Source organism: Capsella rubella, unplaced genomic scaffold (assembly GCF_000375325.1).
Source record: "Capsella rubella cultivar Monte Gargano unplaced genomic scaffold, Caprub1_0 scaffold_6, whole genome shotgun sequence".
Classification (NCBI taxonomy): domain Eukaryota; kingdom Viridiplantae; phylum Streptophyta; class Magnoliopsida; order Brassicales; family Brassicaceae; genus Capsella; species Capsella rubella.
Window position 1 is genome coordinate 2991049 of NW_006238918.1, and position 25176 is coordinate 3016224.

Genomic DNA, 25176 nt, shown 5'->3' on the forward strand with positions numbered 1-25176 from the left:
TAAACACGTGTGTTTTCAAAATTCAGATTACACAGATATATTCTCTAAAGAGTCCACACAAGTCGATTTATAAGAAGAAGACGAAAGAATGAAGCTGTGACTCTGTGAGTCATTTTTCATCACTTTATGGACAACTTAAGAAAAATGCCCAGGCCCAATAATGTGAACAGTAGTTATCTTTAAGTTCAAACTGGGTCAAAATTGTTACATCTTTAGGGCCAGCTATATTATTGATATTATTCCTTAAGTCCATTATATTTTGGCCCGTTTAAAAGTTGGAAGATTTGGATCTTCACAATAGAAAAGTAACAATTGATGATAGGCAAAACATGTTAGTGATTGTGAGTGTATACGATAAGACAATTCAAAATATGGCAATGAATGTAAAGTGGGAATGAAAAGAATGGTGGCTCAACTTATCTTTCCTTGGAATACAACTTACAAATGATGACTGATTTGGCTTCCCTTTGAATTTACCTTTTACCTCTGTTTTTCTTTTTCTGGTGATGTTTGTTATTTGACAAAAAAAAAAGAAAAATGTTTAAGAACAAATAAAAGTATGAGAATTGATAAATTATAAAAGTATACCCATAACTAGTTTTTGATTATTTAAGTTGCCAACCAAGCTAGACCACTTTCCAACTTTTCTTGACAAAGTGCAAGAACTTGGCACATGCTTTCCAACATGGGATTTGAAGCTTTATTTCAAAAAGATTAATTTTTAAAGCTTTTAATCATTCCTAAAGGTGATTAGTATTTGAATTATTGCAAGTAACTTGTTTTGGACATATAGATACACCAAATTAATCTTAAGTATCAAATGGACAGAAGAGTATGTTGTGAGACTATTAATGTCAGATTCCATGCCAAGTTATATTAATTTTCTGAGATACCATATATTTCTTGATAACAAATATACAATGTTCACACCTCAATTTTTTCACATGAATTGGTTCTTAATCATATACTACACACTCAAAGAGGAAACTTATGAGTCTTCTATACTTCATTCTTATGTTGGAAAGTATAGTTTAGTTGCAAACGAGAGCATGACTTAGAATAGAACTCTCCTTTTCACATCAAACAAAATCGTATTCGGGGAGGTTGTCAAAACATCATCATCTCTCGGAATTTCCAAATGTGACATACCATGGTCACACCCCTAGATCGACCGGAACATGAAATAACTCTTGAAAAATGGACCATTCAACAGTTCGCCTGTCCTTGTTGTGCTAAAAACGACTACAATGATTCCTTTGTTGCATACAGTCTTAACCCGTCAAAATGTTTTAAATATTTTTAAGTGTTTGAAGTTTGAATCCTCAAAGACGAAATCGTAGTAAACGAAGAAACATAATAAATAGAGAAATATAAAATTCAAAAACGGTCACGGGAGAAACCCACAAGGGTCAGTTTTTATTTATTTTCTATTATTAGTTTTTGGTTATTTCGAGAATATAATTTGAACGATGTCCGAACCACATAAGCCGAGCCGATTAAAAACTAAGCCAGTCCAAACTTAGCCGTGACACGCGGGCTGATTCATTTAAACCGAATCACAAATCAACGGTTTAAGATAACCCTTAAAACAATCCAACGGCGCCATAGAAGCGTCGGTGAGCTAAAAAGAGTGTGAAAGCCAGGTCACCATAGCATTGTCTCTCCTAGTTTTTTTTTTGTTTTTTAATTTCCGAAATTATTAAAAATGGGGAGAAAAATAAAATAGAAAAAAGTGGAAAGAGTGAAAAATGGGGAAAAATCCTAGCTATATATTCGCACGTATACTCGTTTCACTTTCCTTAGTGTTTTAGCTGCTGCCGCTATTGTTGTTTCTGCTTCATCTCTCTCTCTCTCTTTCTCTCTCGCTGCTTCTCGATTCTTCCAGTATCATCCTCTTCTTCAAGGTTAGTCCTCCTAGATCCGCTCTCGCTTCTTTCTCTGTGCCGATTTCGCTAGATCTGTTAAGCATGCGTTGAGTTCTATGAGAATAGTTGTGCGTATCCTTGCTTGTGGTTTTGCTTGTGTTCTCTGATTCGATCGGTGCTTGTTTGGATCGATCTGAGCGTTTTCTTAGGGGTTATGTGTTAGATCTATTGAGTTTGAGGATTCATCTCGCTTGCGTCGATCTGTTTCTGTTTATTTTGTTTCTTCAGTGAAGTGAAACTTGTTTGTAACTTCGAAATGATTTTCGTGCTTGTGTTTGTGTGTTCGATTGATCTAGTTTTAATCTTCGATCTGTCATCGGTTGATGTTTACAAGTGAATTTTCAAGTGTTTTCGCTTTGAGATCTGTGAATCTGTGAACTTCTTAAACCCAGCTTTTTAAACTTTGTCTGATTTAGCTAAGCTATATTTCCTGATGTGATCAGTCATCAGTATGCTTGATTGAATTTGATAACGGCGGCTATTTGTCTAAACTAAGTTGTGATCTAGCATGTGGTTTATTGTTGGTGTGTATCAGAAGCGATTTACTTGATGAGCTTATCTTATTGATTTTCCTTTTTTTTTTTTTTTTTTGCTTAGTGAAAGATGGCCGATGGTGAGGATATCCAGCCACTTGTCTGTGACAATGGAACTGGAATGGTGAAGGTGAGTAAGATTGTTTAATTAGCTTCATTATAGTTTCTGCGTCCTTGTTGTACATTTGTGAACTTTTGTGGACTTCCGATAATGTTTTTTTTTTGTATACGCACAGGCTGGTTTTGCTGGAGATGATGCCCCGAGAGCAGTGTTCCCAAGTATTGTTGGTCGTCCCCGGCACACTGGTGTCATGGTTGGTATGGGTCAGAAAGATGCTTACGTTGGTGATGAAGCTCAGTCCAAGAGAGGTATTCTCACCCTGAAGTATCCAATCGAGCATGGTATTGTTAGCAACTGGGATGATATGGAAAAGATCTGGCATCACACTTTCTACAACGAGCTCCGTGTAGCCCCTGAAGAGCACCCAGTTCTTCTCACAGAGGCACCTCTTAACCCTAAAGCCAACAGGGAGAAGATGACCCAGATCATGTTTGAGACATTCAATGTCCCTGCCATGTATGTTGCTATTCAGGCTGTTCTTTCTCTTTACGCCAGTGGTCGTACAACCGGTTAGTTCTCATCTGAAACATGCCTCTTGAGTAAATTTCTGTTCTTACTTGTCTGTACTAACAAATTGTTCTCTTTTTGCAATAGGTATTGTGCTCGACTCTGGTGATGGTGTGTCTCACACTGTGCCAATCTACGAGGGGTATGCTCTTCCTCATGCTATCCTCCGTCTCGATCTTGCTGGCCGGGATCTCACAGATTCTCTCATGAAGATCCTCACTGAGAGAGGTTACATGTTCACCACAACCGCAGAGCGAGAAATTGTCCGTGACATTAAGGAGAAACTTGCTTATGTTGCTCTTGACTACGAGCAAGAGCTTGAGACAGCCAAGAGCAGCTCTTCAGTGGAGAAGAACTACGAGCTACCTGATGGACAAGTCATAACCATTGGAGCTGAAAGATTCCGTTGCCCTGAGGTTCTATTCCAGCCATCGCTCATCGGAATGGAAGCTCCTGGAATCCATGAGACAACTTACAACTCCATCATGAAATGTGATGTCGATATCAGGAAGGATCTCTATGGAAACATTGTTCTCAGTGGTGGTTCCACCATGTTCCCAGGTATCGCTGACCGTATGAGCAAAGAGATCACCGCGCTTGCACCAAGCAGCATGAAGATCAAGGTTGTTGCACCTCCCGAGAGAAAATACAGTGTCTGGATCGGAGGATCAATCCTTGCATCCCTCAGCACTTTCCAACAGGTAAAACCAAATCCGATTCTGGCCCTTTTAAAAAAAAAAACCTGAGTGTGAAAATTATTGACATTTTGTTTTTGCTTGTGTGTGAATCAGATGTGGATTTCAAAGGGAGAGTACGATGAGTCGGGTCCATCAATTGTTCACAGGAAGTGCTTCTAAGTTGTCGCCTCTCTCTTCTCTCTTCTCTCTCTCTCGGTTCGTGGTGGTGAGTTTGTTACAAATCTATTTTCCCTAGTTGAGATGGGGAAGTGAACTATCTGTTGTTATGTGGTTGTCTTTTTTCTTCTTTTCATTCTCCTTAGAACCTTTTGGAATGTCTCAAGAAGTCAGTCTGTGTACTTTAGTTTTTTTTTTTTTTTATCTCTGTTTTTCTCTTCTATTTTTATTTAGGATGCTTGTGATGATTCTGGTTTTTTTTTGTCCTTAAGAAAAAAAATATCATATTATATTTGGTCCTTGATTCATTTTTTTTGGGGCTTTTTCACTATAAATATTGTTTGGATGTCTCTAATCTCCTTTTTGTTTGAGAAACATTTTTTAAATATCAGGTTGCACCGTTGCAATGTACTTATTATGTACTGCCGATAATTGTTACATTGGCCTTATAAATAATATATACACTCTTTAGCCTATGGATTAGATAAGTAGTGTTTTCGATTTTGGGAGTATAATGGGTCCGATGTTAATGAGTGGTACGGTTTATGTTTGCTCCAGCAAAGATCGTGTGGTTAGGCCAGTCGATGGCATAGACCAATAAGATTCTCAGTCACTAAATAGAAAACAAATGACCTAAATGTAATGGACCTCATTGGTCATAGTAAGTTTTCAATGGACAGAATGAGTTAAATTTTGGAGAGTGGTGAGAACCGATTTTGTAAACTCCATTTGTGGAGAGTCGCCATTCCCACGTTTATATCCTTTACGGAGGACATGTATATTATTATTTGTTACGCCTTTGGAAAAAATTATTTCAAATCACAAAATGTCTAAACATCACAATCTGTTTATACTACCTAGCTAGCTAGTTAGATATTTTGTCCCCACAGCAATTGGAAAGACGTGAAATGGTCGGTCGGTCGGTCCAGCCAAATCCCCCAGAATACTTTTATCGATCCTTTGAAAAATGATCCCATCGGACAACTCATAATATACACACACAAAGTGTGTTAGTTGCCGCACATATTCACCGACTTTTATCTGTCTAAAACCATAGCTTTATTGCATCCCATTTCTCAATTGTCTATTGAACCTTCCAAAGAATCTAATGTCTTCTTTGTCGGATGAGCTTTCGGTCTACTAAACAACCAGTCTATGATAATTGATAAAGTGCTAGTAGATTATTCAATATTCAAAGAGATGGTGGCTACACCAAACTAAGCATAACGAAATTTTGACCAACCTAACTTAATTCAAATTCCCTTTTCCCAAAGCTTGAAAATTGTTCCGGGACCATTTGTACTGCCAGCACCACCAGCCACTAGCTAGTGTTAGTACCAATTCCCAAAGTTTAGGCCCATTCAGGTCTGAATACTTATCGAAAAGAGTCCATTTGCTACCATTGTTTTTAATTCTTCTCCCATAATGTAAAATTTTCAAAGTTATATAAACGCAAAAACACAAGTTATAATTCCATGATTGTTTCAGAAAAAAAAAACATACATGTCAACTGTTTTATATTTCTTTCCTTTTTCTTTTGTAAGATGCAAAAATGTAAATTGTAATATGAACTGGACCATTAGGACACAAATGAGAACAAGCTAAGAGTAAAGTTATACAGTATTATTGAAATACCAATAATGAATAGATTGTTACAAATATTCCCAAGACAAAAAAAAACTAATCTAAATTTGTGTTTCAGAAAAAGAAAAAAAAAATCCCACAAAAAAAAAAAAGAAACAAGAAAGCCAAAGTAGTATCCCTAATATGCTAGAGGAAATACTGATGGTATCAAAGAGAAGATTAACCAAAATCAAAAGAAAAGGTTGAAAATTTTCTTGAGGAACAAGCAACTTCTTCTTATGGAAACGAGTTTGAAAAAAACGAAGTAAACATTTTTAGGGTTTACTCTGTTCTCTCCAAAACAAATACATTCCCTTTCCCATCTCTCCCTACTTGTATATCTTCATCTAAATATCTACCAAAATCCCTCTGGAATCAAGGAATCCAAATAATCAAATAACGTGATTTTTTGAATTTTTAATTAAAAAGAATAAAAGGATACGAGATCTCGAATAGTCCCTCGGGGTTGAAGATTCCCAAAAGAAGATCCATGTTCTTCCTGAAAATGTTCATCAACTGATTCCCAAACCACAAATCAAGAACTTCCCATAAATAGAAATTTGATTATGTTGTCTAGACAAAAAGAAAAACAAACACAAACACAAACACACACAGACCTGCTCTGGCTTGATCGTTGAGCTTTCATAAGTTATCTCAACGGTCTACAAACAAACAACCAAACGCTATTTCCATCAATAACGCGATTTTTTCCAAAGTCTGAAACGCCAAAAAGTAATTTAAAAAGAAAAGAAAAATGTACCGATTTGGATGAGATCTTGAAAGAAGCGACGATTCTAAACTCGCCGTCGAGTAGATTCAGTCCCCGGACATCGAATTTCAACACATGGACCGTTTTACCCTTTTCAATCGGCAAAAAGAAAAATTCAGATTACACTGCAAAAACGTCATCAAGACATCAACTAATAAAAGATATCATTTTGATGATGATTTACCTGAGCAATGTCGATCTGCTGAAGAAGGTCACCGAGAGAGACGAAATCTCGAAGACCCAATTTGGTTCTTTTAGAACCCAACACAGTGATTGTACTGTAAATGAGTCTCCAGCAACCTCCGATCTTGTCTAACTCTCCGGTCGGCTCCGGTGTCGGATTCCAACATTCAAGAAGCTTCACCAGTCCCTCGATCTCTGTCTTTTTATCCGATTTGACTCCGAATATACCTCTATTGATCCCTTTAAAGGTTTAAATCCCAAAAACAAAATCGCCCAGTTGATAAAATAATCAAATTTTGAACAACTGCACCACTTCATTGATTTAAAAAGAAAACTGTAGAGTTAATTTAAAAACACCTTTGAGAGCTTCGTAGAGCTCTTCTTTAATCTGGGAAACTGTTCTTCCTTCTTCTACTTGTTGTTGTTGTTCATTTGTGGAGGAGGAACAAGAGCTCTGTTCTGTGACTTTTCCGATGAAGATGGGTCTGAGACGGTTTGGGATGTCACTAAAACTCAGCGTTCTGCCATTAGAATTGGTGAAAGAGACGAACACCTTCGGGTTTCGTGTTCTTCTTGGGATTGCTCGTCGTGAGGCTGCTATTGATGGTGGCTGGATAAGCTTACTCGACATTGCCAGTTGTCACACCAGAATCTCTTGAGCTTTACGACGAACAAGGTACAAGGTAATTATTTCGGAAAAACTCAAAGAGAGAGAGGTAGAATGATTTTGATTTTTGTGGGGAGGAGAATGGACTTTGTTTCTTTTGGTTATTTTATCCATCTTCGATCTTTTTAATAATCCTCTATCACCACCACCACCATACAACTATGCCATATCACTCAAATATTAAAATTATGCAAATCCCATAGTTTCAATTAAAGAAAATTTATCAAATTGGTCTATCATAGTTTTTATTTACTTAAACATAAACAAATTATTTGTTCAAAGTATTATCTATTTGACTATATAAGAAAGGTTTTCCCAAAATGTAATTATAATTTTAATAATCTCATTTGTTGGACAAGATTTGGCTAATTAGGTTGTTTTTTATTTGGTGGGCAAAATTAACCTAATTAAGTGGCCACTAGATCTGATCGAATAAAACTTTTACGACAAAACTCGTTTCTCGTAGTCACAGTTTCAAATCGTGGTACTTGTACTATTAAATGATTAAATTATTGCATTTTGTCTATGTAGTGTGTTCTTGTGTTAAGTACATTAACCGTAACATCAATTTAAAGGACTGGTTTTGTTAAGTCTGTCAGAAAGCAAATCGTGGTTAACATTAACTTTACTATTTGTATCACCATCTAAAAAACGTAGTTAGCAAGAATTTATGAAAAAGACATGAATTATCAAAGACACCCCTTGTTAAGGTTAGACATGAGTCATCAAAGCATCATTTTTGTGTATAGTCAAATAGATTTGCAAGTGATCAAACATAGTCATGCTCTGTTCTTTTTTGTCCATAAAACCTTTAAAACAGAGTTTTCAGGCATCTTTGGATGGAGTAGCAGTGTCTTGTGATGGCTTCCATTGTTGTGGAGTCTGAGCTTTCTTGATAGAGAGCGCATGAATCTCCTTCATTTCTTCCTCGAGTGCAGCATTCACCATACGGTGCCTCTCCAGCAATCTCTTCCCTTCAAACTGTTCAGAGACAACCTCGATCTCAAAACTCGCACCACATCTGCAAAAAACAGTTTAGCTAAGATTAGGAAGCAAGAGATTTCAGCCTCAGTCGGAGAAGTATGATATTGGAATATCCTGTACTTACCCTCCAGATATGTCAATGACTTCCTGGTACACAAAAAAACAAACAAACAAACAATGTCAGTAAGAAGACATTCCACAAGAAGATCAAACCGCTATACATTATTAAAACTAAAACAATTGAAAAGAGAAATAGATTGATAATTTACAAATAGAAACACACTTAGATCTGGTTTTCTGAGTTCTAATTTACAAATAAAAACAGTACACAGGTAAGATTTCTCGAAAAGATCACTCAGCTCCTTAAGATGCTCATACATGATGGAAGACAACATCATATGATCCTGAGTTCGTATCAAAATTACTCCTAACTACGCAAACAAACACTTTTTAATCTCCTGAATCGGAGCAGAAATATAACAACACTTAGTGATGATGATGATGATGGTTTAATTTCAAAAGTTGTTAAGATTACAATACATACTACCCCTCTTATGGTCCAAATATTTAAAGTTTATGGTTTTGATACACAAGTGAGCTTTGAGCAGTTCAAAATTTTGACAATTTTGCAGACCCATCTTATTCTAATAGAAATAAAACATGTGTCTGCCCATCAAAAGATAATTCTCCCAGCCGATTAGGGTTCCTAAATTTCCCCCAAAAGTAAAAAAAAAAAAGGAAAGAAACTTCAAACTATATATGCACAGCAAATTTTGTTTTTTGCAGAAGACGCAATTAAAAGAGATGAAGTTGAAAGAAGAAAGCAGTCGAAGAAAACTCACGAGATGAACAGGCTTAAGTTTCGAAGTCAGTGAAGCCTCCACTTGCTCCTTCTTCACCATCTCTCTCTCTCTCAGCGAATGTTTTGAAATCCCTAATTACTGTACACACTCATCGAATTAGAATAATAAACCAGACGCTGTTTGGTTTTGGTTTAGCGAAATTTCGGTCTAGTTTGGTTTAATTGGGATTCGATTCGGTTATCGACAAACAAAAATAACTTAGGGTTTAAGCACTGCTTTCCTTTGTACTTGGTCTTCCTCACTCCTAAACTAAAACCCTCACAAGTCTCTCCATTTCTCTTTTGATCTCCGGAGCTATAATCAAGTTCTCCGACCATGAAATTGAGATCTCTTCCATCTAAATCTCTTCTCTTTCGCCTCTCTTCTTCCTCCACAACCCAATCTCCCCGTCGAGCGATCGCTGTTCTCGTCACCAACCTTCATTCCTCTCCATTTTCCACCTCCTCCAGCTCCGGCTCCGGCTCCGGCTCGGGCTCCGGATCCAACCATTCTTCTTTAAGACGTATTCAGCACGAGGAAGAGTCTCGATCCGTTAGGGTTCCGGTCTGGTGGGACTTACAGGACTGTTCTTTGCCGGTGGGAGCCAATATCTACAAAGTAGCACAGCTCATCACAGCCGCTGTCAGAAACAGCGGAATCAAAGGTCCTATCACGATCACAGCCTTCGGTGACGTTTTGCAGCTCCCCAGATCAAGCCAAGACGCTCTCTCCGCTACTGGAATCAGTCTCACTCATGTCCCTCACGGTGGTAAGAACAGTAATGATAGATCTCTGATTACGGATCTTATGTGTTGGGTTTCCCAGAATCCACCACCAGCTCATCTCCTGCTAATCTCTAGCGACAAGGAATTCGCAAGTGTGTTACACAGACTGAGGATGAGCAACTACAACATTTTGCTTGCGAGCAAATCGTCTGCGCCTGGTGTTTTGTGTAGTGCTGCTTCGATTATGTGGGATTGGGATGCTTTGATCAAAGGAGAGTCTGTTACTGGTAAGTATTTCAATCAGCCGCCTGATGGTCCTTATAACTCTTGGTATGGTCACTACAGGGTTCCTCTTCTTGACCCATTTGCAATTCCTACCACCACTCAGCAATCGTCTTGTGTGAAAATCGAAGAGTTATCCGAGTCTAGTTCCAGTTCTGAGTCAGTGAATTCGAATCCTGTTAACCTTCGTCCCATTCCGAAAGAGGTTGTTGACAAGATTCTTATGGTGGTGAGTTTATATCCCAAGGGGGCATCTATAACAGAACTACGTGCTGAGCTTACTAAGAGCAACTTGGCTATTGATAAAGATTTCTATGGACATAAGAAGTTTTCTAGGTTGCTACTATCTATGCCAGATATCGTTAAGGTTACTGCCGCAAATGACGGCATATTTATTATTCGTGCTGTTGCCAAAAAGACTCCTCCTACACTACTTGATTCCACTGCTGTTGATCAGAAGATTAAAGACAAGGAAACTGCTAATGCTCTATCGCCAAAACTAATTAGTGATGTAGAACTTTCTGCTGAAACGGAGAATGATAAACATGTCAAAGAAAAAGCACCAGAGAATTCCCACGAACCCATTCTGGTCAGCCAGAATGATGTCAAGTCAAATGACAAACTCGTGGAGACGAATCAAGTCGCTCTTATTGTGGGGAGTGATTCATCCATGGAAGACGGCTTTTTTCAGAAGCTAAAAAGACTATGGTATGGTTCACCTGAGATGGAATCAGAGCATCTCCTAGACAATAAAAGTGTTTCTGCAAGTGGAGACAAAGACAAAGGGGATAAGGACTTAAAGTCATCAAGTCAGGGAACTGATCCAATGTCTCAAATCTCACCTTCCTTCGTTGCTGAGGCTGTGGAGGAGGTTAAAGTAGGTACTGATGAAGTAGGTAGTAAAGATAAAGATGCAAGTCCAGGCTTTTTAGGTCGCCTTTTGAAGAGTTTCAAATTTTGGGGGGAGAACACGGTGCCTAGCAAAGAATCTACTGGGATTCAGGAGCTTGTCAATGTTGATTCTCAAGTTCCCGACATTTTTGCGGAAGAGTCTTTCTGGAGTGATGTTGAATCCTTCATTAATTCTCCAAGAGGCTTTGCTATAGTATCTCACTCAAGGACAAGGTGCTTACAGTCTCTTCCCTTCTGATTTGGAAGGAGTATGAATTAGATATTGATTGCTGTGTAAATCTATCTTAGGTTTAGTACCATTTCAGTTTGCTCTTGGATTAGCCTTTCATTAATGCTGTGTTATTTCTTAACCTGGTCAGGGAGGTGATGGCTAAAAATCTGCAGGAGGAAGGGCCTTCGTGTCTCAGACAGCTTGATAAATCAAGCATGCTTCATCTAGTTACCTTATTAATAACACACAAGAAATTGATCGAAGAAGACCCTTCTTCTTCTCTACCATTCAGAATCATCAAAGGATCTACCCCTGGCTACCGTCATGCTTCAAACGGTTTGAGTTCAATATTCTCGGATTGTTCAAAATCACAGTCGCAGAAACAAGATGGTGCGAAAAGAGGCAAGAACGTTGCTCATGCTGGAGTTTCTGTTGGTTCCATGGACCAAAAGCAGCTGGAAAAATACAAAAGTAATGCAGTTGCGGATTGTCAGAAGCTGATAAAGAAAATAACAGAGGAAAAGCCTGAAGGGTATAACATGATTCGTTTCAGGAAAGACTTCTTAGAGGAATTTGGGTACCATTTAGCTGTTGACAAGCTCGGTCACGAAAGCCTACAGTCTTTGATTCAAGTAATGCCTGGAGTGAGAATATCATCTGGATACATTATTCCTTCAGCTCCTTCACCAAATGCCAAGTCAAAAGAAGATCAGTCGGACTCGTCATTCGAAGAACTCGGTCCAGTTTCTGAAGCAACAACCAACCACCTGACGACCAAAAAGCTTCCAGCGTATGAACCATCGCTCTCAGATGATGAAGAAGACTCTGGTTCAGAGAGAGGTAGCCAGGAGAAGAAGAAACAAGAGATGAATAGAGAAGGTAGAGAGAGCTCGTTATTGCAAATCCTGGATTCTTATTACACAAAAAAAGATGAGGAATATAAGAAGGAGAACCCAGAGGAGAGAAAGCTTGGAAGCAGCAGTAGAAAGCAAAAGCCTGCGAAGACATATTCTTTTGTTAAAGATTCAGAAGTCCAGTGAGTTAAGCGTATCACTAGAAAAAATGAGTTTGTATATTAGTGGTAGCATGTTTTAGTTTTGGTCTATGGTAAACCGAATCCGGTTAAGTTAAAATAAAATCAAATTGGTTCACATTCTCAAATTACAGTTTGTAATTAGTGGTAGCGTGTTCATGTTGTAGGTTTGATCTCGAATCCTTACTTTGTAGCAGTTAACATGTCATAAATTTGTTGGTAGATTTTCTTAATTAAATATGGCAGTGGCATGCTTAATTTTATACTACATGTAAAAACTATAAAGCATCGAATGAAAAAAGAAAAGAAAATGTATAAAGCATGAAGATATTCAAAACACCATTCGATAGAAGCGATGATGACATGCTTTTTGGTTCTAAATTATTTCTTAAAACAGTTATAAATCAGAATATAAAAATAGTGTGTTTAAACATCGTTGACTGTTTATAAAGTTGTTTGAAACCAAAATTTTCAACTTTCAAATTTGTTCCAGATAGTATAATTTTACTAATTCCTAAAAAGTTTAAGAATTATTTTCTGAAAGATGTAGTTAAGGTTTTAGGTAAAACAAAACAATGTGAACTGTGGCGTACATGTGATGTGGAGTTGCTTGGTGGGTTATCTTTTGTCACTTGAGTCTTCTCAATGGACACTACTCAAATAAAAAAATCAAACGCACATTTATAAAAGTGCTTATAAAATGGATAAAGAAATCAAAGATTGATCTAGTATTTTAAGAGTAATCTTGTCTTGTTCCCTTGAAATATACCAATATTAATTACCATTAAAAGCCTATATATGTATACGTATTCTAATACAATGATTAAACAATACAGCTCATGCGTATCCACAATGATTCGGTCAAAAAGATAAATAAAAACTGTCTCCTTCATCATCATCCAATGCCATTACGGGGCTCTCTCTATGCTCTAACACCAAAGTCAAAAATACTAAATTGTTCTTTTCTTGTTTTCATCTGCTTTCTGCTTTCTTAAATCTGAATTCTGAAATATTAGCTCGACGTTATAAAATTTATACTCATTGACTACATGTTTTTGTTTCTGGTACTCATTGTAAACTTAAAAATTACATTACAAGATTTGCCTGTTAATTAGAACTTAAATTTACTTTGACTATAACTTTTGGTTAACAAATTGTTAGACGCTAGTTTGGTTGTCAAGGTGAGCGTAGCGTCTAGAAAATCAGGGATTAAACGAAGATCAATCGTAAAATAATTTTAGAATTATTTTATTAAATTAAAAAAAAACAATACATGATATTAATTATATGAATAGTTTGTTTTCTGTTAATTTAAAAACACAATATAGCATATAAAACTATAATATTGGATTCAAAATTGTAATTAAGAAATGAAAACATATTTTTAAAGCCAGATCTATGTTTTCATAAAATTTTGAACATAAATTATTGTAAAATTTTATAAAATTCTCAATCTAAATGTTTAATAATTGATAAAAAGAGTTAGGCGGGATTTGCCGCCAAAAAAAAAAAAAGTTAGGCGGGATTAGTCGTTAATCGAAACAGATAAGGTGGCCCAGCAATTAGACGGAGAATAACCAGAACTAGGCGGGAATTTTTTAAACAGGGACTGTAACTAATTAAATAAAAATCTTCCAGCAAACCGTGATTAATCTGCATGAAAAGAAACATTAAAATGGTCAAAAAGCATCAGTTGCTAAGAACATCAATCTATTTTCTTTAAAGAGCTAGATTTTTTATGCACATCATTGTCTAAAAAAAAAAATATACAAAAATGGTGATTTTTTAGAATCTATTATTAATAAAATCCAAGAAAAATTATGTTCTGTTCATCAGAAAAAATGAAAAAGAAAATAATAGTAGTAACAACAAAATAGAAAACAAGTGTACCCACCAACTTAATTCCAAATTCTTGAAACATTTTTTTAGAATTCACTGTCTTCTTGTGTCTCTCTCAAAAACAGAGCTTTGTTCTCTGTCTTTCTTGTTTTTGCATCTTCTTCCTCGTTTCACTTAACTCTCTTACGCTCTCTCTCATCTTTTTCAATCTACCAGTGTCTACCACCACCTTGAGAACTGCCGCCTTTTCTTGGAAAAAATCCACCACCCTTCTTAGGTTTTGGGATCTCATGAATGTCCATCACCTGTATGGTCCTTTGCTTTTTAGCTGCATTCAAAGACAAAAAAAATGCAATCAGGAAACGATCCAATCCTGAAACAAAAACAGAAGAATATAGATCGAGTTTTTAAAACCATTCTCGGCTTGTCTGTAGTTTTGTTGTAGCCTTTTCCGAGCTGTGTCGAAATCAACTTCTTTATGCTCTTTGTCCCTCTGCAATTCCCAAACCAAAGTTATCAGTTATCACAGCTGACAGAGTATTAGAGTCTTTTAACATTGATATTAAGATCTTGTTTTGGCAATGTACCTGCATGTTTTGTTGAGAAGGGGAAGGGCGAGAAGGTTTAGCTGGAGAAGGAGATTCTCTCCTAGGTGGAGGAGCAGCACTAACAGGTCTTGGTTTTCTCTCTGGCTCCGTAACGTTACTGTTCCTGCTTGAACCCGAAGACCCATCTGTCGAAAACGGGAAAAGGAATAAGCTTTACGGATGACAAATGGTGAAAGATCCAAATGTTACAGTCATTGTTCAGTAACTTACTATGAGGAACCGGTGAATATCCGAAATCAGGCACCTGCCACAGAAGCAAACGGTAACAATTGAAGCTCAGTGACTAAATAAGAATCGAAAAGCTTCTCGGTTTTTTACCTGTTGGCGATTACTGTTATGGAGAGCTTTCTGCACTGGTGAGTCCTCATCGGCTACAATAAACAGATTGATTGTTCTGAGATTGGTAAGAATGATGCTTGTACTGAGATTCAGAGTTTGTTTATCTTTTTACCTATCAAACTCGGAGGTTCGAGATCACCAGGCTGGTTAAATTTGACCCATTCATCTACTGTTTCCTTCCATTTTCTGCAAAGACAAAAAAAGTGAGAGTGGATTAGAAATCAAGATAGTTGAATACTGAACAGTAAAGGTCCTGTCTTCTGAATTCGATCGTAACTTGACAAGCTGTTTAGCTAATCTCCGGACATTGTTAGATGGATGCTTCCGAACTCGATTCACATGCCTTCCAATATCAGTTTCCTAATGTGATCAAAAACCATAAACTTCAAAAACTAACAAAACTTTAAGAATCAAAGAGTGTATTATGGTATTTGATTAAAGTGATTACTACCTGAAGAGCTTGGAATGTTATGTCCATGTCTTCGAGGTTCTGAAGCAAGTCAACCAAAGATTCTTCAGACTGGAACCACAAACAAAAACCATTCAGTCTTAAAAAACTGAAACCAAACACCGGAAATTGAAAATGAAGATCCAAGTGAAAAACGTTTAAGCAAACCAGATCAGGATCTTCAAGTCTCTCCTTGATCTCAAGAATACTCTTCTGCTCATCATCAAACAAACCAGCAAACGGATCGAAATCATCATCGTCTTCACCATTAACAGATTTCTCTCTTACTTCATCTCCTGCTGCTGCTACTACTTCTTCTTCTTCCTCCTCCGTCTCCTCATGAACCCTCCCGTTAACCCTACCAACCGCCGCCTCCGTAACGGTTCCGCCGCCACCAAAGTCGCAGTTTCTACACTTATTGGCCATCGAAGTCGCGTAGAGACGCTCGACGATGTTATCCCTACGCCGCTTCAGCTCTTGACCATAGTCAAGCGAGGCAACCAGAATCGCCGTATCGATAAATGTCCAAACATCAACACCTGCGTTTTCCATAATCGATCGGAAATCATCCAAATCCATAACCGCCGGCAACGAACCTTTTTCAAATTCCGTAACTTTGAAGGAATACAAAAACAGAGCAAATCGAATTGGTATTTACATAACCAGATCTAAAAAGATGATGATGAATTCGATTCAGCGGAGATTAAAAACTAAAAAAATCGTGAAGAACTTGAGATTCAATAGTGTAAAGATAAACCAATCAGAGAAAAACAAAAACGTAAGAATAAGATTGGTAAATCCAGATTAAAAAAAAAAGGAAGACCCTTTTGAGCTTTTGATGAAGCTTTACTGTAACGAGGAAGAGAGAATGAAGAAAGAAAGAAAAAAACAGAAGAAACAGAGGTCGTCTTCTCAAATAAGATCAATAAGGAAATGGCAAATTAAAAAAAAAAAAAAAGGAAGATGAAAGGGAATATTCCAAATTTGAGGCTTTAGAATTTGGTTTGGGGGGTTATTGCTTTTTCTTTCATTCTTCTGCAAGTATTTGTTTGGTTTGGGTCCGTTAAATAAAATTATTATTATTCAGACAGAACCAATAACAAGAAGTAAAATGGAAATTAAGACAAAAAGTAAAAGAAGAAAACAGAAAATGGGATTTGCTTTATTGAGGGGATGCTCTTGCCCCTGGACAGAGCAAAGCTAAGCAAGTTGGTTTGTTGTGGTTGGGGAGATGAACAGCTTTAGAGAGAGAAGAGAGAAGAGAGAGAGGTGAGTGTTTTTCAATAATGGCGTTTACTTTTTTTAGTTTCCTTTTTTAATTGGAGAAAAAACATTTACATGTTTCGACATTTTCGTTAATGGGCCTATCAATTTGGGCCTGTAATTAATGGACCCAAATACAAAAATTAATTCCGCGAAACTGTGGATTTCATCAACATACCCACACAAACATAAAAAAAGGAAAAAGCTACAAAGGAAAAAGGAAAACTACAATGAATATTCCTACTTTCCATTAAGGAATATTTACATAAAGAAGATATGTCTATTTACTAATTTCCTTTTTGTTTCAACCGTCACTATAATTTTTGGGTCTTCTCATTATTTGAAGGAAAATTAGGAAATACAAAGAAAAAGATCGAGAGAGAAAAGGAAATAAGGTCTTTTATAAATAAAAACATTACCAATCTCTCTATCGTTCAAAGAAAGTTTTCTGATAAGTTGTTTAGCGAACGTCTGTGTAAACGCGAGAAGATTTTGTGTTAGATTTTTAAGAGATAGATAGAATAGTTAGTATCAAATCTGAATTAGTACGTACGAGCATCCTTGTTGCTATGACGTCTCTTCAAGTCCTTTTACCTCCGGCAAAATCGTCAACCGCTACGACGTTTTATGATCATTCAAACGATCCCTGGTTCAAGTACCGTTTCATGGAATCTGAGGCGAGAAACTCGTCTGGTTTCATCGTAAAACCAGTACCTGCTTACCTGAATCGGCAAGGTTTTCGTCCCGAGTGTTTTGGAGATGGTGGTGCATTCCCTGAGATTCATGTCCCTCAGTACCCTCTTGGCATGGCCAAGAATAGATCCAACAATACTCTGAATGTCACGCTGGATGCTCAGGGAAACGTGGTCTTTGACGCCGTTGTGAGGCAGAGTGAGAATTCCAAAAAGATTGTTTACTCTCAACCTTGCCATGTTGTTCCCAATGTTTTGAAAAACGAGGCAGGCTTGGTTGATGGTGAGGACCTGAAGAAGCAGACAGCTGAAGAAACAAAAGCTGCCATTGAGAAGATTGTGAATGCGAGACTGGGAATATCACAGCCTAAGAGTGTTCCCAAGCAGTCGAGTGATTCAACGTACATCAAGTATAAGCAATCTCAACAATCGGCTGCGTTCAATTCCGGTGCTAAAGAGAGGATCGTAAGGATGGTGGAGATGCCTGTAGATCCACTTGCTCCACCAAAGTTCAAGCACAAGCGAGTTCCCAAAGCTTCTGGTTCTCCCCCTGTTCCAGTCCTGCATTCACCTCCGAGGCCTCTGACCGTCAAGGACCAACAAGACTGGAACATCCCTCCTTGTATCTCCAATTGGAAAAACCAGAAAGGTTACACAATCCCTCTTGACAAACGCCTTGCCGCTGACGGAAGGGGACTGGAATATGCTCAGGTCAATGATGACTTTGTCAAATTGTCAGAGGCTCTCTATGTAGCTGAGCAGAAAGCTAGGGAGGCTGTTTCAATGCGGTTTAAGGTGAAGAGGGAGATGGCGATGAAGGACAAGGAAAGAAAAGAGCAGGAGCTGAGGGCTCTTGCACAAAAGGCTCGGCGCGAGAGGACTGAGGCTGCAAGGATTTCTAGCGAGAGTGTTGAACCAGGAGGCGATTGTGACGATGGCCGTGAGAAGGAAAGGGAACTGAGGGATAAGATTCGAGAAGAGCGTCGTAAGGAAAGAGAGAGGGAGAGAAGGTTGGAAACTGCGGGAAAGAAGAGCAAGACCACAAGGGACATTGACCGTGATATCAGTGAGAAGGTTGCGCTTGGAATGGCATCTACTGGAGGCAGAGGTGGTGAAGTCATGTACGATCAACGGTTGTTTAACCAGGACAAGGGCATAGACTCGGGTTTTGCCACTGATGACCAATACAACGTATTTGACAAAAGATTATCCACGGTGCAGCCCACTCTCTCAACGCTGTACAAGCCAAAGAAGGATATAGATGATGAAATGTATCACGAGCAGCTTCAGAAGCCCATGAACACTAAGAGGTTCAAACCAGACAAGGCTTTCACCGGTGCGGGGAAGAGAGAGCGACCTCTTGAGTTTGAGAAAGAAGCAGAGGAAGATCCTTTCGGTCTTGCACAGTGGGCGTGTGATGTGAAGAAACGTAAGAAACATTTAGGGTCTGGATCGGAGGAACTATGAGAGCAAGTGGTGGTGGTTGTAGCTCTTCCAAGGATTACTGTGGTGGTTCTGCTCGGACCAAGATCAATTTTAAACGTTTGCCTAGGCAATGAGTATTTGATTCATTCTTAGTATTGTTTTACTTTATCTGTTTGTTTTTGTAGGTTTTCGAGTTGTTTCTTGCAGTTCCAGCCTTTCAGGGCACTTTTTTTTAAAGGTTTCTGCAGGACAAAACCTAAGAGGCGTGTTCTTTTGTTTTCAGAAGTATTACTAGGCAGAGTAAATATACTGATCGAATTTCACAACTTTACATCTTAATTACCAAGTTAATTGAGTTAAGCGAATACTCTAGTTTGACTGCATAAAATCATTTAGACGTTCGTTACTTTACAATCTATGCAGATCAAATACTGTATAATTATATATTTTTTTGTAAAATGCATTGCGTGAACGCTTTTTCGCTTACGCTTAACAGCATTTCTACGAATGAGTCAATGAGTATCGTGACTGAGTTTTGACGTATTAATTAAGTTGGTCATAACATTGGGCATGAACAGTAAATTATTAGTCGAGTGAATGTTGAAGTTGTATGATGAAGATACGAATGAAAATTGAAAATGATTTTCTCACTAAAAATCCTTCATTCAATAGGGACAAAAACATCATTAATTCAATTAAAACACACTAAACAACCCAAACCCATCCGATGACAAGGCCCATTAACAAAATAAATAGTATAGGCCCTAGATCTTATTTTGTTTACTATCTTCCTCTTCTTCTTCTTTCCTCAAAGTTTTTTTTTTTTTTTTTTTTAATTTTGGGATCCGACTTCAAAATATTATTTCTCCAGTATCTTTTGCTTTCTTTGAAATCGATATACTCGAACTGTGGCCTTGTTCCGGCGTCTCATAATCTCAGTCGCTTGCTGTTCAAATCTGTTCCCGTGTTTTGTCTCCGGAGTTGGTGTTATCGGTAAATCCTACTTGCAGGATTGCAACTGAAGTCAGAAGCTGGTTTATTATTCAGAATGGTACCTTTTGATTTGTGCCTAGTTTAATCTACAGCACTGATCCTATGACGCACCATATTTATCAGATTTGAATTTGTGGTTCTTCTCAGGATGCTTTTAGAGATGCTATATTGCAGCGAGCTCCAATTGAAAGCTTTGCACTTAAGACTGTTCAACAGTTTATACAACCTCAGGTAGCTTTTTGAGTCAACTATAACAGAGTGTTCATTCTTTAGTGTATCTGTTGTATTATTATGTCCGTATGAAATTAGTCATTTGGCTTCAAACCCTTGTTTAGTTCAAACATGTATGTGCTCAAAATTTCAAACACTGTTGAAACCTTGTCTCTTTATTATTATATAATCTGGCAGAAACAAACAAAGTTGGCCCAAGATGAAAACCAAATGCTTGAAAACATGCTCCGGACGTTACTGCAGGAGCTAGTGGTATGTTGTTTCTTCTCTATTTATTTTCGTTTTGTGGATGTACTTGTTGACTTAGTCACTTAAGTCTGGTTCAATTTGGGTTTTGGGGATTCAGGCTTCTGCTGCGCAATCAGGAGAGCAAATAATGCAGTATGGCCAGTTGATTGATGATGACGTTGATGAAAATATACATGGCCAGATTCCTCATCTTTTAGGTTAGCATTTTATTTCAAAGCCTTCTCTCTAGTTTGATCTGCATAGCTCGTTTAATTTAGGTGCAAGTGTGTGCACATTAATCATCTTCTTTCTCTTTTTTTCAGTTCTGTCTATAGCTTACTATCTACTGCTTGATTGCTGCTGATTATTACTATTATCCAACTTCTCACCATCTTTTTGTTCTTTATTTCATTGGTTTGTTAGATGTTGTGCTTTATCTTTGTGAGAACGAGCATGTCGAAGGTGGCATGATATTCCAGCTGTTGGAGGATTTGACTGAAATGTCTACTATGAAAAACTGTAAAGATGTTTTCGGTTATATTGAAAGCAAGCAAGATATATTGGGCAAGGTAAGTCTTTGATGAAATGAAGATTTTCCTCTTTCTGTTAGTTGCATGGGTACCTTGAATTTTGACTTGGATGTTGCAATTATTTGCAGCAAGAGCTTTTTGCACGCGGAAAACTTGTAATGTTGAGGACTTGCAACCAACTTCTCCGGCGACTCTCAAAGGTTCACTATCTGCACCCTTTGTCAAACATTCATAGAATTGCTTTTGCAGCTATAACACATCTACTCTTTGTTAATTCTTTTTCTGCTTTCACAGGCCAATGATGTGGTATTCTGTGGAAGAATCCTCATGTTTTTGGCTCACTTTTTTCCATTGTCTGAGCGCTCAGGTAAGAATGGGTTTTCTTTATTTATTGCATATATGATTCTTTGGTATGTGAATGTTTAGAAATTATGTAACGTTTACTTTCTCTACTTATTCTTGCAGCCGTGAACATAAAAGGAGTTTTTAATACATCCAATGAAACCAAATATGAAAAAGATCCTCCAAATGGCAAGTAAAAATCTTTTCTAATGCCTTCTGGTCCTTATACCCACTAACAGTCTAAAACGCTTTACTTATTCTGTCTACGATCATTGTTTCTCAGGCATTTCTGTAGATTTCAACTTCTATAAGACATTTTGGAGTTTACAGGTGCGTATTAGTTAAAGAACTTTGGAGGGAACTTTGTTTCTCCTTTATCATTACTCATTAGGGCTGTCTCATAGATTCTCAATTTCCTAATCACATTACTGGAGATAGCACCTCAATTTCTCATTTATCTTTTGTTAGTTAGTTTATTGAGGTAGTGCTTTCTGAATTAAGAATGTTTTATCTTTCCAGGAGTATTTCTGTAATCCGGCTTCTCTTACTTCCGCGTCTACCAAGTGGCAGAAATTTTCATCTAGTTTGGCGGTATGTGATCCATGATTCATGACCTGATTTCTGACAAATGTATATGCATAGACAATTCATGCGGGCGGTAATGATTCACCTTCTTACACCTCGTTTTTGAACTGCCTGTGTAGGTTGTATTAAACACCTTTGACGCACAACCACTAAGCGAAGAAGAGGGAGAGGCTAATAGTTTGGAGGAAGAGGCAGCAACTTTTAATATAAAGTATCTAACAAGTAGTAAATTAATGGGGTTAGAGGTAAATATGATGTGGAGGGACACACACATATATTCCATATTCCGTGTAACATGTCGACATACAAACTTCTGAACTTACCATTTTAAACACTTTTTTCATCTTTGGTCACAGTTAAAGGATTCAAGTTTCCGACGACATATTCTTCTCCAGTGCCTCATTCTGTTTGATTATCTGAGGGTAAATATCTCTAAAAAATTGCATGTTTAAGTACGTTTTCTCTGGATTTTGGTACAATTGACTCCTGTTTCCTGTTAGGCACCAGGGAAGAATGACAAAGATCTGCCATCTGAAACTATGGTCAGTGTTTTTGCTTATTCAATGAGAAAATTTGAAAATGTCCTCTTGCTTTGTTTCAAAGGTTGACAGACCTAGCTAATATCTGAGTATGCTGGGTTTTATGCATAATCACTCAAATGTATCTTTTATCTTTTCGGCCTAGAAGGAAGAACTCAAGTCATGTGAAGATCGTGTAAAGAAATTGCTTGAGATCACTCCGCCTAAAGGGAAAGAATTCCTCCGTGCAGTTGAGCATATATTGGAGCGTGAAAAGAATTGGGTATGGTTGCTGCTACCTCTCTCAACTGTTGCAATGCTTATTCTGGCTTGTGTCTAGGGTCGTTAATGATTTTCTGCAATAACAGGTCTGGTGGAAACGTGATGGATGCCCACCATTTGAAAAACAACTGATTGATAAGAAATCAGCTAATGCAGGGCAGAAGAAACGGTATGGGAAAAGCTTACTTTTTTTTATCTAACCGCTTCTTTCTCATGTAATCACATGCCTTGATGGTGTCAACCATTAAAATTTTAGTCGTTAGGTGCGAGAAACGGATAGACGTTTTCCCCTGGTGATCTCTAGCCACTAGTCCATTGAAGTGAGAAGCAACTAATAAATCTACATTAACACTATTAAGCTCCATATGGGTTCTCTTATACTTTTTCAGGAGGCAAAGATGGAGATTAGGCAATAAAGAACTCTCTCAACTTTGGAGATGGGCAGATCAAAATCCGGTATATTTTTGCATTCATGTTCACTGTTATGTGATGCCACATGATATTCCACACTCCGAATGATCTTCATATTATGTCTCTACAATAATTGTATTTCTGATGGCATGACAGAATGCTTTGACTGATTCACAACGTGTCCTGACCCCTGCCATTGCAGACTACTGGAAACCATTAGCAGAAGATGTGAGCTAACGTATTGTGTGTGTTTTTTTTTCACAAACGACATTTTCTGAAAATGGTTAATTTCTTATTAGTCTACTTGGTGTTTTGTTAAAATCTCAGATGGATCCATCAGCTGGCATAGAAGATGAGTACCATCATAAAAACAACAGAGTATATTACTTTCCTCTGACATACAACTTTGTTTCTAAGATGCCTTATTGAATCAATTTTGCAGCACACTAATTGTTACTGTATTGACAGGTTTACTGCTGGAAAGGTCTTCGGTTTGCAGCACGGCAAGACTTGGAAGGATTTTCGAGGGTAAAGTGTGCTCCAATTCAGTTTCTCAGTGTGCTATATGATTTGGTTTTGAACTTCTTTTCTTTGCTTTCCTACAGTTTACTGATTTTGGAGTTGAAGGAGTTGTCCCTGTTGAGCTATTGCCACCTGAGGTGCGCTCAAAATATCAAGCTAAACCAAACGAAAAAGCGAAACGAGCAAAGAAAGAAGAAACCAAAGGTGGATCTCAGGAAACAGAGGGAAACCAGATTGGTGTTTCTAACAGTGAAGCTGAAGCTGAAGGAGGAAGAGGGGAAGCAGAGGCGATGGAAAGTGATGCTGTTGCAGACACTCCTACGCCTGAGGAACAACAAAGACTCGGTGGTTCTGACACAGATAACGGTCAAGAGGCCGGTCAAATCGAAGACACAGAGACGGAAGAAGCTGGCTTGATGGATGCTGATCTTGATCATCCTCCTATGCCAGTCTCATGAGAGTATAAGCAGCAGCTTCGATGGTGAATCCTTTGATATGAAGTTAGAAATGTATTGATGTTTATCAAATTATGGCAAGAATTATTCGAAAATATGTTTTGTACGAGTATGATTTTGAAGCTTAAACAAGGCTTAAACAAAGATCTTCATGTTACAATTATACAATCAAGTTCTTTTACGAAATTTATCGTCTAATTGTTACACTATTCAAAGCTAATAAAACATTTGGATTCAATCGCAATCCACTAATAATAGTAAGTTAATTACCCACACACCCAACCTAAACAAAACAGAAAAAAAAATCAATTGATAAAAGGGACCTAAAGCTAAAAGTGTCACTATAGGCTATCAAACCCAAACTTTATGTTTTGCAATCAATTTTTATTAGAGAAATATAAATATGAGTGGTTGTAAGTCATGTCACGATTTCTAAGTCCATAAAACACACCACCGATCTCCATGTAAATAATAAGTTAAGCTCATCATGCCAATATCTAACTTCATTTTCTCATTCCTATATTTAGATCATACTCCAACTTGTACTATAAAATCAAATCTATATCCACCACATCCGTTGGCAAATGATTCGATGATCATGAATTACAAAATATGATCATTCAAACATACATTAGATATCACAATATTATCAGTTCACGTTAGGGAATCTATTGAATCTGATTTGGTTTATGTTAGTACCCTTCCCCCCAATCATTGATTGAAATAATAGTAATAATAGTAGAGTATATATTTGTTTGTTCGGTCGTTGTCAACTCAGATCAAATCATGTAATCAATTTTACCCGGAACACTATTCCAGTTGTTGTTGCTGCACTGTCAGCAGGTAAGATCACAGTTGTCTTACAAGTCGTTGCACTGTTATGACAAACAAAAATGTCGACTCATCTTGAAAATATTATAGAAGAAAACTAACAGTATTAGTGTTAGTGTTAGCACAGCGGTGCTATAATGAAGCGACGAGGAGACAAAAGAGTGATTTTGTGTTGTCAACGACAGAAGTAAAGTTGTGTGTGTTTTAGTTTGTTTGAATATATTAAAAATTGTAGATCGATCTCAACATACTGTATGTCCGAATATGTATTTATCCTAAGCATGAGTTTTCTTACACGGTATGTTTGAACAAACTATTAGGGTAAAATTTTAAACATGAGTTTTCTTACAAACACATTTTAATTTTATTGTAATAACAACATGCTACACTATACTTTTTTTCCCATAAATTTCCAGGAAGAAACTAAAAAGTACATGTGGCACCGACACAGTAGCTGATTTGA

At 37.5% G+C, this 25176-nt stretch overlaps 7 protein-coding genes across 10 annotated transcripts; 4 read left to right on the top strand and 3 right to left on the bottom strand.

Moving 5' to 3' along the window:
• Positions 1–1790: 1790 nt before the first annotated feature.
• Positions 1791–4295, top strand: LOC17881642 (actin-7). Its single transcript, XM_006287890.2, has 5 exons — positions 1791–1904; positions 2523–2588; positions 2695–3088; positions 3174–3787; positions 3878–4295. The coding sequence occupies exons 2-5, from the start codon at positions 2529–2531 to the stop codon at positions 3941–3943; spliced, it is 1134 nt and encodes a 377-aa protein (XP_006287952.1). The 5' UTR covers positions 1791–1904; positions 2523–2528; the 3' UTR covers positions 3944–4295.
• A 1228-nt stretch (positions 4296–5523) lies between these two features.
• Positions 5524–7309, bottom strand: LOC17883117 (probable plastid-lipid-associated protein 7, chloroplastic). Of its 2 annotated transcripts, none has more exons than XM_023780862.1 (6): positions 6873–7309; positions 6517–6755; positions 6324–6422; positions 6181–6225; positions 6006–6079; positions 5524–5910 (listed from the first exon to the last, which is right to left on the bottom strand). In XM_023780862.1, the coding sequence occupies exons 1-6, from the start codon at positions 7144–7146 to the stop codon at positions 5907–5909; spliced, it is 735 nt and encodes a 244-aa protein (XP_023636630.1). In that variant the 5' UTR covers positions 7147–7309; the 3' UTR covers positions 5524–5906. The 2 variants fall into 2 exon arrangements, with proteins under 2 accessions (XP_023636630.1, XP_006288461.1); XM_006288399.2 differs by having other exon boundaries at positions 5524–5918; positions 6873–7308.
• A 540-nt stretch (positions 7310–7849) lies between these two features.
• Positions 7850–9116, bottom strand: LOC17884499 (protein BOLA2). Its single transcript, XM_006288907.2, has 3 exons — positions 9009–9116; positions 8291–8313; positions 7850–8203 (listed from the first exon to the last, which is right to left on the bottom strand). Exons 1-3 carry the CDS (start codon positions 9066–9068, stop codon positions 8008–8010), a joined length of 279 nt encoding a protein of 92 aa, XP_006288969.1. The 5' UTR covers positions 9069–9116; the 3' UTR covers positions 7850–8007.
• A 69-nt stretch (positions 9117–9185) lies between these two features.
• On the top strand, positions 9186–12299 carry LOC17884413. Its single transcript, XM_006286967.2, has 2 exons — positions 9186–11140; positions 11287–12299. The coding sequence occupies exons 1-2, from the start codon at positions 9345–9347 to the stop codon at positions 12176–12178; spliced, it is 2688 nt and encodes an 895-aa protein (XP_006287029.1). The 5' UTR covers positions 9186–9344; the 3' UTR covers positions 12179–12299.
• Positions 12300–13978: 1679 nt separating this feature from the next.
• Positions 13979–16683, bottom strand: LOC17882920 (probable mediator of RNA polymerase II transcription subunit 26c). Its single transcript, XM_006287984.2, has 9 exons — positions 15574–16683; positions 15409–15477; positions 15235–15317; positions 15070–15143; positions 14937–14989; positions 14829–14862; positions 14598–14743; positions 14425–14503; positions 13979–14338 (listed from the first exon to the last, which is right to left on the bottom strand). Exons 1-9 carry the CDS (start codon positions 15982–15984, stop codon positions 14220–14222), a joined length of 1068 nt encoding a protein of 355 aa, XP_006288046.1. The 5' UTR covers positions 15985–16683; the 3' UTR covers positions 13979–14219.
• A 554-nt stretch (positions 16684–17237) lies between these two features.
• LOC17884188 (SNW/SKI-interacting protein) lies at positions 17238–18907 on the top strand. 2 transcript variants are annotated; one of them, XM_023781306.1, is made up of 2 exons: positions 17238–18468; positions 18748–18907. In XM_023781306.1, exons 1-2 carry the CDS (start codon positions 17238–17240, stop codon positions 18825–18827), a joined length of 1311 nt encoding a protein of 436 aa, XP_023637074.1. In that variant the 3' UTR covers positions 18828–18907. The 2 variants fall into 2 exon arrangements, with proteins under 2 accessions (XP_023637074.1, XP_023637073.1); XM_023781305.1 differs by having other exon boundaries at positions 17238–18907.
• A 695-nt stretch (positions 18908–19602) lies between these two features.
• Positions 19603–24072, top strand: LOC17883277 (THO complex subunit 1). Of its 2 annotated transcripts, none has more exons than XM_006287256.2 (20): positions 19603–19836; positions 19926–20009; positions 20187–20261; positions 20356–20455; positions 20661–20806; positions 20896–20967; positions 21062–21134; positions 21233–21298; positions 21393–21439; positions 21629–21700; positions 21814–21939; positions 22051–22116; positions 22195–22236; positions 22379–22495; positions 22581–22663; positions 22884–22950; positions 23062–23133; positions 23233–23283; positions 23374–23433; positions 23511–24072. In XM_006287256.2, exons 1-20 carry the CDS (start codon positions 19834–19836, stop codon positions 23883–23885), a joined length of 1797 nt encoding a protein of 598 aa, XP_006287318.1. In that variant the 5' UTR covers positions 19603–19833; the 3' UTR covers positions 23886–24072. The 2 variants fall into 2 exon arrangements, with proteins under 2 accessions (XP_006287318.1, XP_006287317.1); XM_006287255.2 differs by having other exon boundaries at positions 22382–22495.
• The last annotated feature ends 1104 nt before the right edge of the window (positions 24073–25176 follow it).